Source organism: Plectropomus leopardus, chromosome 7 (assembly GCF_026936395.1).
Source record: "Plectropomus leopardus strain MGB_pleo_1.0 chromosome 7, ASM2693639v1, whole genome shotgun sequence".
Taxonomy (NCBI): domain Eukaryota; kingdom Metazoa; phylum Chordata; class Actinopteri; order Perciformes; family Serranidae; genus Plectropomus; species Plectropomus leopardus.
The window spans coordinates 22,477,391-22,491,290 of record NC_142182.1 but is presented as its reverse complement, the minus strand read 5'-3'; the positions used below and the strand labels follow the sequence as shown (position 1 = coordinate 22,491,290).

Below are 13,900 nucleotides of genomic sequence, written 5' to 3'. Positions count from 1 at the left end.
AGCATGTTGAAAAAATGGCCAAAAATCGCATACTATACTATGGCAAAAATGTCAAATTTTGACATGTCCCAAAAATGGCTGAAAATGACATACTATAGCTTGTAGAGCCGCATAAGAGTAAACAAAGTGGAAACAAAGGCCAAAAAGGTCAAAAACATCATTATTTAGCATGTTGAAAAAATGGCCAAAAATCGCATGCTATAGTATGGCAAAAATGTCAAATTTTGACATGTCCCAAAAATGGCTGAAAATGACATACTATAGCTTGTAGAGCCGCGTTATAGTATACAAAGTGGAAACAAAGGCCAAAAAAGGTCAAAAACATCATTATTTAGCATGTTGAAAGAATGGCCAAAAATCGCATACTATACTATGGCAAAAATGTCAAATTTTGACATGTCCCAGAAATGGCTGAAAATGACATACTATAGCTTGTAGAGCCGCATAAGAGTAAACAAAGTGGAAACAAAGGCCAAAAAAGGTCAAAAACATCATAATTTAGCATGTTGAAAAAATGGCCAAAAATCGCATACTATACTATGGCAAAATGTCAAATTTTGACATGTCCCAAAAATGGCTGAAAATGACATACTATAGCTTGTAGAGCCGCGTTATAGTATACAAAGTGGAAACAAAGGCCAAAAAAGGTCAAAAACATCATTATTTAGCATGTTGAAAAAATGGCCAAAAATCGCATACTATACTATGGCAAAAATGTCAAATTTTGACATGTCCCAGAAATGGCTGAAAATGACATACTATAGCTTGTAGAGCCGCAAGATAGTAAACACAGAGGACACAAAGGCCAAAAAAGGTCAAAAACACCATTATTTAACATGTTGAAAAATGGCCAAAAATCGCATACTATACTATGGCAAAAATGTCAAATTTTGACATGTCCCAAAAATGGCTGAAATGACATACTATAGCTTGTAGAGACGCATGTTGGTATACAAAGTGGAAACAAAGGCCAAAAAAGGTCAAAAACATCATTATTTAGCATGTTGAAAAAATGGCCAAAAATCGCATACTATACTATGGCAAAAATGTCAAATTTTGACATGTCCCAAAAATGGCTGAAAATGACATACTATAGCTTGTAGAGCCGCATAAGAGTAAACAAAGTGGAAACAAAGGCCAAAAAAGGTCAAAAACATCATAATTTAGCATGTTGAAAGAATGGCCAAAAATCGCATACTATACTATGGCAAAATGTCAAATTTTGACATGTCCCAAAAATGGCTGAAAATGACATACTATAGCTTGTAGAGCCGCGTTATAGTATACAAAGTGGAAACAAAGGCCAAAAAAGGTCAAAAACATCATAATTTAGCATGTTGAAAAAATGGCCAAAAATCGCATACTATACTATGGCAAAAATGTCAAATTTTGACATGTCCCAAAAATGGCTGAAAATGACATACTATAGCTTGTAGAGCCGCGTTATAGTATACAAAGTGGAAACAAAGGCCAAAAAAGGTCAAAAACGTCATAATTTAGCATGTTGAAAAATGGCCAAAGATCGCATACTATACTATGGCAAAATGTCAAATTTTGACATGTCCCAAAAATGGCTGAAAATGACATACTATAGCTTGTAGAGTCGTTATAGTATACAAAGTGGAAACAAAGGCCAAAAAAGGTCAAAAACGTCATAATTTAGCATGTTGAAAAAATGGCCAAAAATCGCATACTATACTATGGCAAAAATGTCAAATTTTGACATGTCCCAAAAATGGCTGAAAATGACATACTATAGCTTGTAGAGCCGCATAAGAGTAAACAAAGTGGAAACAAAGGCCAAAAAAGGTCAAAAACATCATTATTTAGCATGTCGAAAGAATGGCCAAAAATCGCATACTATACTATGGCAAAAATGTCAAATTTTGACATGTCCCAAAAATGGCTGAAAATGACATACTATAGCTTGTAGAGCCGCATAAGAGTAAACAAAGTGGAAACAAAGGCCAAAAAAGGTCAAAAACATCATAATTTAGCATGTTGAAAGAATGGCCAAAAATCGCATACTATACTATGGCAAAAATGTCAAATTTTGACATGTCCCAAAAATGGCTGAAAATGACATACTATAGCTTGTAGAGCCGCATAAGAGTAAACAAAGTGGAAACAAAGGCCAAAAAAGGTCAAAAACATCATAATTTAGCATGTTGAAAAAATGGCCAAAAATCGCATACTATACTATGGCAAAAATGTCAAATTTTGACATGTCCCAAAAATGGCTGAAAATGACATACTATAGCTTGTAGAGCCGCATTATAGTATACAAAGTGGATACAAAGGCCAAAAAAGGTCAAAAACGTCATTATTTAGCATGTTGAAAGAATGGCCAAAATCGCATACTATACTATTGCAAAAATGTCAAATTTTGACATGTCCCAGAAATGGCTGAAAATGACATACTATAGCTTGTAGAGCCGCATAAGAGTAAACAAAGTGGAAACAAAGGCCAAAAAAGGTCAAAAACGTCATAATTTAGCATGTTGAAAGAATGGCCAAAAATCGCATACTATACTATGGCAAAATGTCAAATTTTGACATGTCCCAGAAATGGCTGAAAATGACATAGTGTAGCTTGTAGAGCCGTGTTATAGTATACATAGTGGAAACAAAGGCCAAAAAAGGTCAAGAACGTCATTATTTAGCATGTTGAAAAAATGTCAAAAATCGCATACTATACTATGGCAAAATGTCAAATTTTGACATGTCCCAGAAATGGCTGAAAATGACATACTATAGCTTGTTGAGTCGCGTTATAGTATACAAAGTGAAAACAAAGGCCAAAAAAGGTCAAAAACATCATAATTTAGCATGTTGAAAAAATGGCCAAAAATCGCATACTATACTATGGCAAAAATGTCAAATTTTGACATGTCCCAAAAATGGCTGAAAATGACATACTATAGCTTGTAGAGCCGCGTTATAGTATACAAAGTGGAAACAAAGGCCAAAAAAGGTCAAAAATGTCATTATTTAGCATGTTGAAAAAATGGCCAAAAATCGCATACTATACTATGGCAAAATGTCAAATTTTGACATGTCCCAGAAATGGCTGAAAATGACATACTATAGCTTGTAGAGCCGCATAAGAGTAAACAAAGTGGAAACAAAGGCCAAAAAAGGTCAAAAACATCATAATTTAGCATGTTGAAAAAATGGCCAAAAATCGCATACTATACTATGGCAAAATGTCAAATTTTGACATGTCCCAGAAATGGCTGAAAATGACATACTATAGCTTGTTGAGCTGCATTATAGTAAACAAAGTGGAAACAAAGCCCAAAAAAGGTCAAAAACATCATAATTTAGCATGTTGAAAAAATGGCTAAAGATCGCATGCTATAGTATGGCAAAAATGTCAAATTTTGACATGTCCCAGAAATGGCTGAAAATGACATACTATAGCTTGTTGAGTTGCGTTATAGTATGCAAAGTGAAAACAAAGGCCAAAAAAGGTCAAAAACATCATAATTTAGCATGTTGAAAAAAAGGCTAAAGATCGCATGCTATAGTATGGCAAAAATGTCAAATTTTGACATGTCCCAAAAATGGCTGAAAATGACATACTATAGCTTGTAGAGCCGCATAAGAGTAAACAAAGTGGAAACAAAGGCCAAAAAAGGTCAAAAACATCATAATTTAGCATGTTGAAAAAATGGCCAAAAATCGCATACTATACTATGGCAAAAATGTCAAATTTTGACATGTCCCAAAAATGGCTGAAAATGACATACTATAGCTTGTAGAGCCGCATAAGAGTAAACAAAGTGGAAACAAAGGCCAAAAAAGGTCAAAAACGTCATAATTTAGCATGTTGAAAAAATGGCCAAAAATCGCATACTATACTATGGCAAAAATGTCAAATTTTGACATGTCCCAAAAATGGCTGAAAATGACATACTATAGCTTGTAGAGCCGCGTTATAGTATACAAAGTGGAAACAAAGGCCAAAAAAGGTCAAAAACATCATAATTTAGCATGTTGAAAAAATGGCCAAAAATCGCATACTATACTATGGCAAAAATGTCAAATTTTGACATGTCCCAGAAATGGCTGAAAATGACATACTATAGCTTGTAGAGCCGCATAAGAGTAAACAAAGTGGAAACAAAGGCCAAAAAAGGTCAAAAACGTCATAATTTAGCATGTTGAAAAAATGGTGAAAATCGCATACTATACTATGGCAAAAATGTCAAATTTTGACATGTCCCAAAAATGGCTGAAAATGACATACTATAGCTTGTAGAGCCGCATAAGAGTAAACAAAGTGAAAACAAAGGCCAAAAAAGGTCAAAAACATCATAATTTAGCATGTTGAAAAAATGGCCAAAAATCGCATACTATACTATGGCAAAAATGTCAAATTTTGACATGTCCCAAAAATGGCTGAAAATGACATACTATAGCTTGTAGAGCCACGTTATAGTATACAAAGTGGAAACAAAGGCCAAAAAAGGTCAAAAACATCATAATTTAGCATGTTGAAAAAATGGCTAAAGATCGCATGCTATAGTATGGCAAAAATGTCAAATTTTGACATGTCCCAGAAATGGCTGAAAATGACATACTATAGCTTGTTGAGTCGCGTTATAGTATACAAAGTGAAAACAAAGGCCAAAAAAGGTCAAAAACATCATAATTTAGCATGTTGAAAAAATGGCTAAAGATCGCATGCTATAGTATGGCAAAAATGTCAAATTTTGACATGTCCCAAAAATGGCTGAAAATGACATACTATAGCTTGTAGAGCCGCGTTATAGTATACAAAGTGGAAACAAAGGCCAAAAAAGGTCAAAAACATCATTATTTAGCATGTTGAAAAAATGGCCAAAAATCGCATACTATACTATGGCAAAAATGTCAAATTTTGACATGTCCCAAAAATGGCTGAAAATGACATAGTGTAGCTTGTAGAGCCGTGTTATAGTATACAAAGTGGAAACAAAGGCCAAAAAAGGTCAAAAACGTCATTATTTAGCATGTTGAAAGAATGGCCAAAAATCGCATACTATACTATGGCAAAAATGTCAAATTTTGACATGTCCCAGAAATGGCTGAAAATGACATACTATAGCTTGTTGAGTCGCGTTATAGTATACAAAGTGAAAACAAAGGCCAAAAAAGGTCAAAAACATCATAATTTAGCATGTTGAAAAAATGGCTAAAGATCGCATGCTATAGTATGGCAAAAATGTCAAATTTTGACATGTCCCAAAAATGGCTGAAAATGACATACTATAGCTTGTAGAGCCGCGTTATAGTATACAAAGTGGAAACAAAGGCCAAAAAAGGTCAAAAACATCATTATTTAGCATGTTGAAAAAATGGCCAAAAATCGCGTACTACACTATGGCAAAAATGTCAAATTTTGACATGTCCCAAAAATGGCTGAAAATGACATACTATAGCTTGTAGAGCCGCGTTATAGTATACAAAGTGGAAACAAAGGCCAAAAAAGGTCAAAAACATCATAATTTAGCATGTTGAAAAAATGGCCAAAAATCGCATACTATACTATGGCAAAAATGTCAAATTTTGACATGTCCCAAAAATGGCTGAAAATGACATACTATAGCTTGTAGAGCCGCGTTATAGTATACAAAGTGGAAACAAAGGCCAAAAAAGGTCAAAAACATCATTATTTAGCATGTTGAAAGAATGGCCAAAATCGCATACTATACTATTGCAAAAATGTCAAATTTTGACATGTCCCAAAAATGGCTGAAAATGACATACTATAGCTTGTAGAGCCGCATAAGAGTAAACAAAGTGGAAACAAAGGCCAAAAAAGGTCAAAAACATCATTATTTAGCATGTTGAAAAAATGGCCAAAAATCGCATACTATACTATGGCAAAAATGTCAAATTTTGACATGTCCCAGAAATGGCTGAAAATGACATACTATAGCTTGTAGAGCCGCATAAGAGTAAACAAAGTGGAAACAAAGGCCAAAAAAGGTCAAAAACGTCATAATTTAGTATGTTGAAAAAATGGCCAAAAATCGCATACTATACTATGGCAAAAATGTCAAATTTTGACATGTCCCAAAAATGGCTGAAAATGACATACTATAGCTTGTTGAGCCGCGTTATAGTAAACAAAGTGGAAACAAAGGCCAAAAAAGGTCAAAAACGTCATAATTTAGCATGTTGACAAAAGGGCCAAAAATCGCATACTATACTATGGCAAAAATGTCAAATTTTGACATGTCCCAAAAATGGCTGAAAATGACATACTATAGCTTGTTGAGTCGCGTTATAGTATACAAAGTGGAAACAAAGGCCAAAAAAGGTCAAAAACATCATAATTTAGCATGTTGAAAAAATGGCCAAAAATCCCATACTATACTATGGCAAAAATGTCAAATTTTGACATGTCCCAGAAATGGCTGAAAATGACATACTATAGCTTGTAGAGCCGCGTTATAGAATGCAAAGTGGAAACAAAGACCAAAAAACGTCAAACACGCCATAATTTAGCATGTTGAAAAAATGGCCAAAAATCGCATACTATACTATGGCAAAAATGTCAAATTTTGACATGTCCCAGAAATGGCTGAAAATTACATAGTGTAGCTCGTAGAGCTGCGTTATAGTATACAAAGTGAAAACAAAGGCCAAAAACCACCACAAAATTCAGAATTTAGCATGTTGAAAAAATGGTGAAAAGTTGCATACTATACTATGGCAAAAATTTCAAATTTTGACATGTCCCAAAAAATGGCTGAAAATGACATATTATAGCTTGTAGAGCCGCATTATAGTATACAAAGTGGAAACAAAGGCCAAAAAAGGTCAAAAACATCATTATTTAGCATGTTGAAAGAATGGCCAAAAATCGCATACTATACTATGGCAAAAATGTCAAATTTTGACATGTCCCAAAAATGGCTGAAAATGACATACTATAGCTTGTAGAGCCGCGTTATAGAATGCAAAGTGGAAACAAAGACCAAAAAACGTCAAACACGCCATAATTTAGCATGTTGAAAAAATGGCCAAAAATCGCATACTATACTATGGCAAAAATGTCAAATTTTGACATGTCCCAGAAATGGCTGAAAATTACATAGTATAGCTCGTAGAGCTGCGTTATAGTATACAAAGTGAAAACAAAGGCCAAAAAAGGTCAAAAATGTCATTATTTAGCATGTTGAAAAAATGGTGAAAAGTTGCATACTATACTATGGCAAAAATTTCAAATTTTGACATGTCCCAAAAATGGCTGAAAATGACATATTATAGCGTGTAGAGCCGCGTTATAGAATGCAAAGTGGAAACAAAGGCCAAGAACAGCCAAATACTTCATAATTTAGCATGTTGAAAAAATGGTGAAAAATCGCATACTATACTATGGCAAAATGTCAAATTTTGACATGTCCCAGAAATGGCTGAAAATGACATACTATAGCTTGTAGAGCCGCATTATAGTATACAAAGTGGATACAAAGGCCAAAAAAGGTCAAAAACGTCATTATTTAGCATGTCGAAAGAATGGCCAAAAATCGCATACTATACTATGGCAAAAATGTCAAATTTTGACATGTCCCAAAAATGGCTGAAAATGACATAGTGTAGCTTGTAGAGCTGCGTTATAGAATACAAAGTGGAAACAAAGGCCAAAAAAGGTCAAAAACGTCATTATTTAGCATGTCGAAAGAATGGCCAAAAATCGCATACTATACTATTGCAAAAATGTCAAATTTTGACATGTCCCAAAAATGGCTGAAAATGACATACTATAGCTTGTAGAGCCACGTTATAGAATGCAAAGTGGAAACAAAGGCCAAGAACAGCCAAATACTTCATAATTTAACATGTTTAAAGAATGGCCAAAAATCGCATACTATACTATGGCAAAAATGTCAAATTTTGACATGTCCCAGAAATGGCTGAAAATGACATACTTTCGCTTGTAGAGCCACGTTACAGAATACAAAGTGGAAACAAAGGCCAAAAAAGGTCAAAAACGTCATTATTTAGCATGTCGAAAGAATGGCCAAAAATCGCATACTATACTATGGCAAAAATGTCAAATTTTGACATGTCCCAAAAATGGCTGAAAATGACATACTATAACTTATTGAGCCGCGTTATAGAATGCAAAGTGGAAACAAAGGCCAAGAACAGCCAAATACTTCATAATTTAACATGTTTAAAGAATGGCCAAAAATCGCATACTATACTATGGCAAAAATGTCAAATTTTGACATGTCCCAGAAATGGCTGAAAATGACATACTATAGCTTGTAGAGCCACGTTACAGAATACAACGCAGAAACAGAGGCCAAAAAAGTCCAAAAATGTCCTAATTTAGCATGTCCCAAAAATGATGAAAATAGTAAAAATGTCAAATTTTGACATGTCCCAAAAATGGTTGAACACATTATATTATAGCTTGTAGAGTCGTATCATACTATGTAAAGTGGAAACAAAGGCCACAACAGTGCAAAAACAGAATTTAGCATAGTGTAGTATGTAGAAAAACGTCAAATTTTTACATGTAAAAAAATAGCATGCTGAGACACACTGCAGAGACATTTGTTATTGCAAAAACGTCCAAAACACCATAACTTTGAAAAAACGACCAAAAATGCCATACTATGATATGGCGAATCGTGTCCAAAAAACAGCTGAAAACCACATAAATAGCGTGCTGAGATATGCCATAGCATTCCATGCTGCAAAAACTGCCAAAAATACCATAAAATAGCAGGTTTAAAAAATGACCAAAAATGCCATACTATAGTAAGGCGAAAAATGACAAAATATGACATGTCCTGAAAACAGCTGAAAACCACATAAAATAGCATGCAGAGACATGCTATAGCATTGGATGTTGCAAAAATGTCCCAAAACACCATAATATGGCATGTCGAAACAACGATCAAAAATGCTATACTATAGTATGGGAAAAAAAGTCAAAATATGACGTGCAAAAAACAGCTAAAAAACGCATAAAACGACATAAAATAGAATGCAGAGACAAGCCATAGCACTGGATGTTGCAAAAACGGCCAAAACCACCATAAAATAGCATGTCGAAAAACGTACTATAGTATGCCGAAAAATGTAAAAATATTACATGTCCAAAAAAACAGCTGAAAACCACATAAAATTCAATTCAGTTTTATTCAGAAATCCCATCAACACAAAACAGAGTTTTCCTCAGAGGGCTTTACAGCAGACGACATAGCTCTGTCCTTAGACCCTCACATCTTCTAAGGTAAAACTCCCTCCAAAAAAATCCTGTAACGGGGAAAAAATAGTAGAAACTTCAGTAAGAGCGACTGAGGAGGGATCCCTCTTACAGGACAGACAGATATGCAACAGATAATGTAAATATTGAGTAAATTACAGTAATGACAAAGAGGAAGGAGAAATAGAGAGATAGAGAGGGAAGCACAGCAATAATGGTAACAATAGCATATCATGTAACAATAGTTGACGTAAATACTAAATGTAAAATTGTAGGTGTTGATAAGAGTCCCATGCGTATATTTAATAGTGGAGGCATGATGCATAATAATGGCAGTAGAAGGTTGTGTTGAGCAGGATCACAGCATCTGCGCAACCACAGCCCACGACACAGGCACAGCCTCAGACAGGACCACAGCAACAGCACAACCAAGACCACGATCAAGGTGAACCGGAGGTGCAGCCACAGCACGAGCACCACCAAAGGCAGGGTCACAGCATCAGCACAGCCATCACCACGATCCAGGCACAGTCAAAATTGCAGCAAAGATCCAGGAAAACTACGAAACAAGGGAGCACGAATGCTCCAGAGAGGCAGCCGAGTTAGTGTCATGCAGTAAAAAGACGAGCGTTTGCAGATGAGGGGAGCAGGAGAAGGAAAAAAGAGCTTAGTGTATCCATAAAGCTCGGAAGACTAAACCTATGTCAGCATAACTAGGGGCTGGTCCAAGCAATCTGAGCCGGCCCTAATTATAAACTTTATCAAAGAGGAAGGTCTTAAGTCTACCCTTAAAAGTGGAGACGGTGTCTGCCTCCCTGACTGAAGCTGGAAGATGGTTCCATAAAAGAGGAGCGTGGTAGCTGAAGGCTCTGGCTCCAATCCTACATTTGGAGACCTTGGGAACCACAAGTAACCCTGCATTTTCAGAGCCCAGTGCTCTTGATGGTTGATAGGGAACTATGAGCTGATAGGATGGAGCCTGTCCATTCAAAGCTTTGTAGGTAAGGTGGAGAATTTTAAATTCAATTCTGAATTTTACAGGGGGGCAGTGCAAATAAGCTAAAACAGGAGAAATATGATCCCTTTTCTTGGTTCCTGTTAGTACATGTGCAGCAGCGTTCTGCACCAGTTGGAGAGACTTCAGGGAGTTGTTGGGGCAACCTAATAACAGGGAGTTGCAGTAATCCAGCCTAGAAGTAACAAATGTGTGCACTAGTATTTTAGCATTTGTTTGAGACACGATATGTCTAATTTTTGCAATGTTACGCAAGTGAAAGAAAGCAGTTCTTTAATTTTGTTTTTATATGTTGTTTTATAAAATTATATTTGTTTTTAAAATATGCTGAGACACACCATTGCATAGCATGTTGCAAAAACGGCCAAAAACACCATAAAATAGCATGTCTCATAAACAACCGAAAATGCCATTCTATAGTATGGCAAAAATGTCCCAAAAACAGCTGAAAACGACATAAAATAGCTTGCTGAAGTAAGCCATAGCACAGAATGTTCCAAAAACGGCCAAAAACACCATAATAAGGCATGTCAAAAAGACGACCAAAGGTGTAATACGGTAATACGATATGGTGAAAAATGTCAAATTTTGACATGTTGAAAAAATCACAGAAAACAACATAATATAGTTTGAGGAAACACGTCAAAGTATGCAATGTCGAAAAAGGCCCAAAACGTCATAATAAAGCTAGTCGAAGAAATGACTGAAAATGCCATTGTATAGTATTTTGAACATGTCAAATTTTGACATGGCGAAGAAACGGCTGAAGTTGACCTAGTATAGCGTGTTGAGACACATGATAGCATGGTGTCCAAAATCATGAATATAAGGACATCATATTATGTCTAAAAATGTCAAATTTTGATATGTCAAAACATGTCATAGTATACTATGTCCAAAAAAAGGACAAAAACATTATAATTTAGCATGTCGAAAAAATGGATGAAAACAAAGTATAGTATGTCGAGATACATCATAGTATAGTATGTTGGCCAAAACCATAATATGGAAAAATATGAAATGGAAAAACGCCAAAGTATTGTATATTGTCAAAAATCATTTCAAAAAAACACCATAGTAGGTCGTCCAAAAGGATGAAAAAAGGATTATGTCAAAAATCATGAAAAAATGCAATAGTATAGTATGTCGTCAAATATTATGAAATAAACACAACAGTATAGTTTGTCGGCAAAAATCATGAAAAAATGTCATAATATACTGTAGTATGTTGTCCAAAATTGGTAAAAAAAAAAACAAAACAAAAACAAAAACAAAAACAAAAAATGTCAATGTCACTTACTGTTTCAGTTATAGATCACATGTGAATAGGCTAAATATTCAATTAAACTAATTTTATAAACACTTTAAATGTTTTGTGAGGAAAAAAAGCAACTAAAGCTGTCTGACAATTGTATTTAAAACAAATATGTCCCATGGAGTAAAAGTAAAAAGGTGGGATTAAAACATGTAAAAACTAACAACAACAACAAAAAACAAACAAACAAACACCCAACTAAAGTACAAATTTGTAGCCTACTTGTAGTATCCTTAGTTACATTCCAGATACATCGAAACTCTTAGAGGTCAATAAAATGAAGTACGCACGTCATCACAGTATTTTGGTGTAGTATTTTTCTCTCGCTGAGCGGTGCTGCAGCACTTCAATCACAATCACGCCAAAACACGCAGCACGCGCATACTGTGACAGTGCGTCACGTGACTTTTCCTCATCACGTCCAACACACAGTTCAGACAGTCAGAGAGGAAGAGAGCAGGAGTTATACGCTCACAATCACACAGAGGAAGAGCAGAGTTTTAATTTCAGCAGTATGGCTCTGCGGGACGAACTGTTAAAGTCCATCTGGCACGCGTTCACAGCTCTAGATGTGGACAAAAGCGGAAAAGTCTCCAAATCCCAGTTGAAGGTAACTTTGTTTTTAATTTACTCACGCATCTTTACTGGGAGTATTAGCTGGTGTTTTGGGTCGAGCTGTAAGTTGTTTTCGCTCTAAGTTTGGCGGGTTTTTTTTGGCACATTTAAAAACTTGTTGGCGTTTTTTTGTTGTTGTTGTTGTTTGTCGCTTTCCTGCGAGGAAAAACACAACTGCGCTTGTGTTTGTGCTCCGACAGCAGCAGAGACGCACCTGCTTGTCTTCATACTGATCTATTAAAGGCAGTAATTAAAGAGAAAAAACACACACAACAAAAGTAGTAATCGATGGAGGAAAATTGCAGTGAAACCTCCAAAGGTCAAATAAAACGTTTGTAGGAACTTCTAAAACATTACAATTTGCCATATATATATATATATATATATATATATATATATATATATATATATATATATATATATATATATATATATATTAAAACCAGCCACACGAGCCTACAACATGAAAAGGGAAAACAGCAACAGCAGCTCTAAAGTTGTTCTAACAGAGATATTGACGTTTTTAACGTAGCTGGAGGTACCTATGGCATTTTAAACGTTCTCTATTACGTTTCTAATATCATGACAGGATGAGCAGAAGTGGGTGAAGTATTTAGCTCAGGGGCATCTGGAGGATTTCAGGACATTAGGGGCTTAGCCCAGACCTTTATAAGGGATCCGGGCTAAGCCCTTTTTTTAAATGAAAAGGCTGTATTTTGATGCATATTATTGCACTCTCAAGTATCCCTAAAAACTAAAAATAAATAAATAAAAATATTCCAGATTAATTATGAATTGTGATTAAAAAAAGTATTTGTTAGTAACAATTATTACAGAGTAGAAAAAGGATATTTCACAACTGCTATCATTAAAAATTCATGACTAGAGCTTGAAAAATAGTTGAATCTATGTATTTATAAATGTAATGTGTTTATGATATATTTATTCAGGCGCAAGTATGAATGTAATAACAGATTATTATATAAGGGGCTTTTTAAAATATTAGGCCTATATATAGATCTGAGCGCATTTATTAAACATTCTGGGCTGTTGGCTCAGACACTCGGACCTTCTGATGCCATTTATTCAGATCCCTTACAAGTACTATTACCACACTGTAAAAAAAACAAATTAAAATTAAAAAACAAAACTCAAGTAAATACAAGTAAAAGTCCTTTACTGAAATTTTCACTCAAGAAAAGAATTCAAGTATAATCAGGTAATAGTTTTTTTTGTTTACTCAAGTACTCAAAGCAGAAAACTCTAACTTGCAATTGTTACACTATTATATATCATTAGATATTTACTTTTATAGTTGGTTGTGGTGGGTGTAATTTTAACAGCTGGGAATACACCTTCAACAAATTGTATCATTTATCACTGTGAATTAATCTGATTATTTTCTTCTTCATTCAATTTATAGCTTGGTTTGTAAAAAATAACTTTCCCCAAATTACATCTTCACAATGTTGTTTTTAAATCAAATTGTATTTATATAGCACATTTAATACCACCATGCAGCCCAAAGGGCTTCAGAGCAGTATTAAAACACCACAGAAAAAGTGTCATGTAAATGACTGAAAATGACAACAATAAAAAATAAATTGTTTTAAATGAATAAAAATCAAAAGAACACATAAGCACAGGGGATTAATTAAACAAATAAATAAAAAATAAATAAAACAAAAATCCAATAAAAAGTCCAAAGATAAGAACTAGAAACAGTCAATTCAAATCT

General features: G+C 34.6%; 1 protein-coding gene across 1 annotated transcript in view; it reads left to right on the top strand.

Annotated features, from left to right (window-relative positions):
• Nucleotides 1-11,969: 11,969 nt before the first annotated feature.
• Nucleotides 11,970-13,900, top strand: part of swap70b (switching B cell complex subunit SWAP70b) — a 39,722-nt gene continuing 37,791 nt past the window's right edge. Inside the window, exon 1 of the mRNA XM_042495800.2 lies at nucleotides 11,970-12,157. Coding sequence (XP_042351734.1) covers nucleotides 12,062-12,157 — 96 coding nt within the window. The 5' untranslated portion in view covers nucleotides 11,970-12,061. The remainder of the gene's footprint in view (nucleotides 12,158-13,900) is intronic.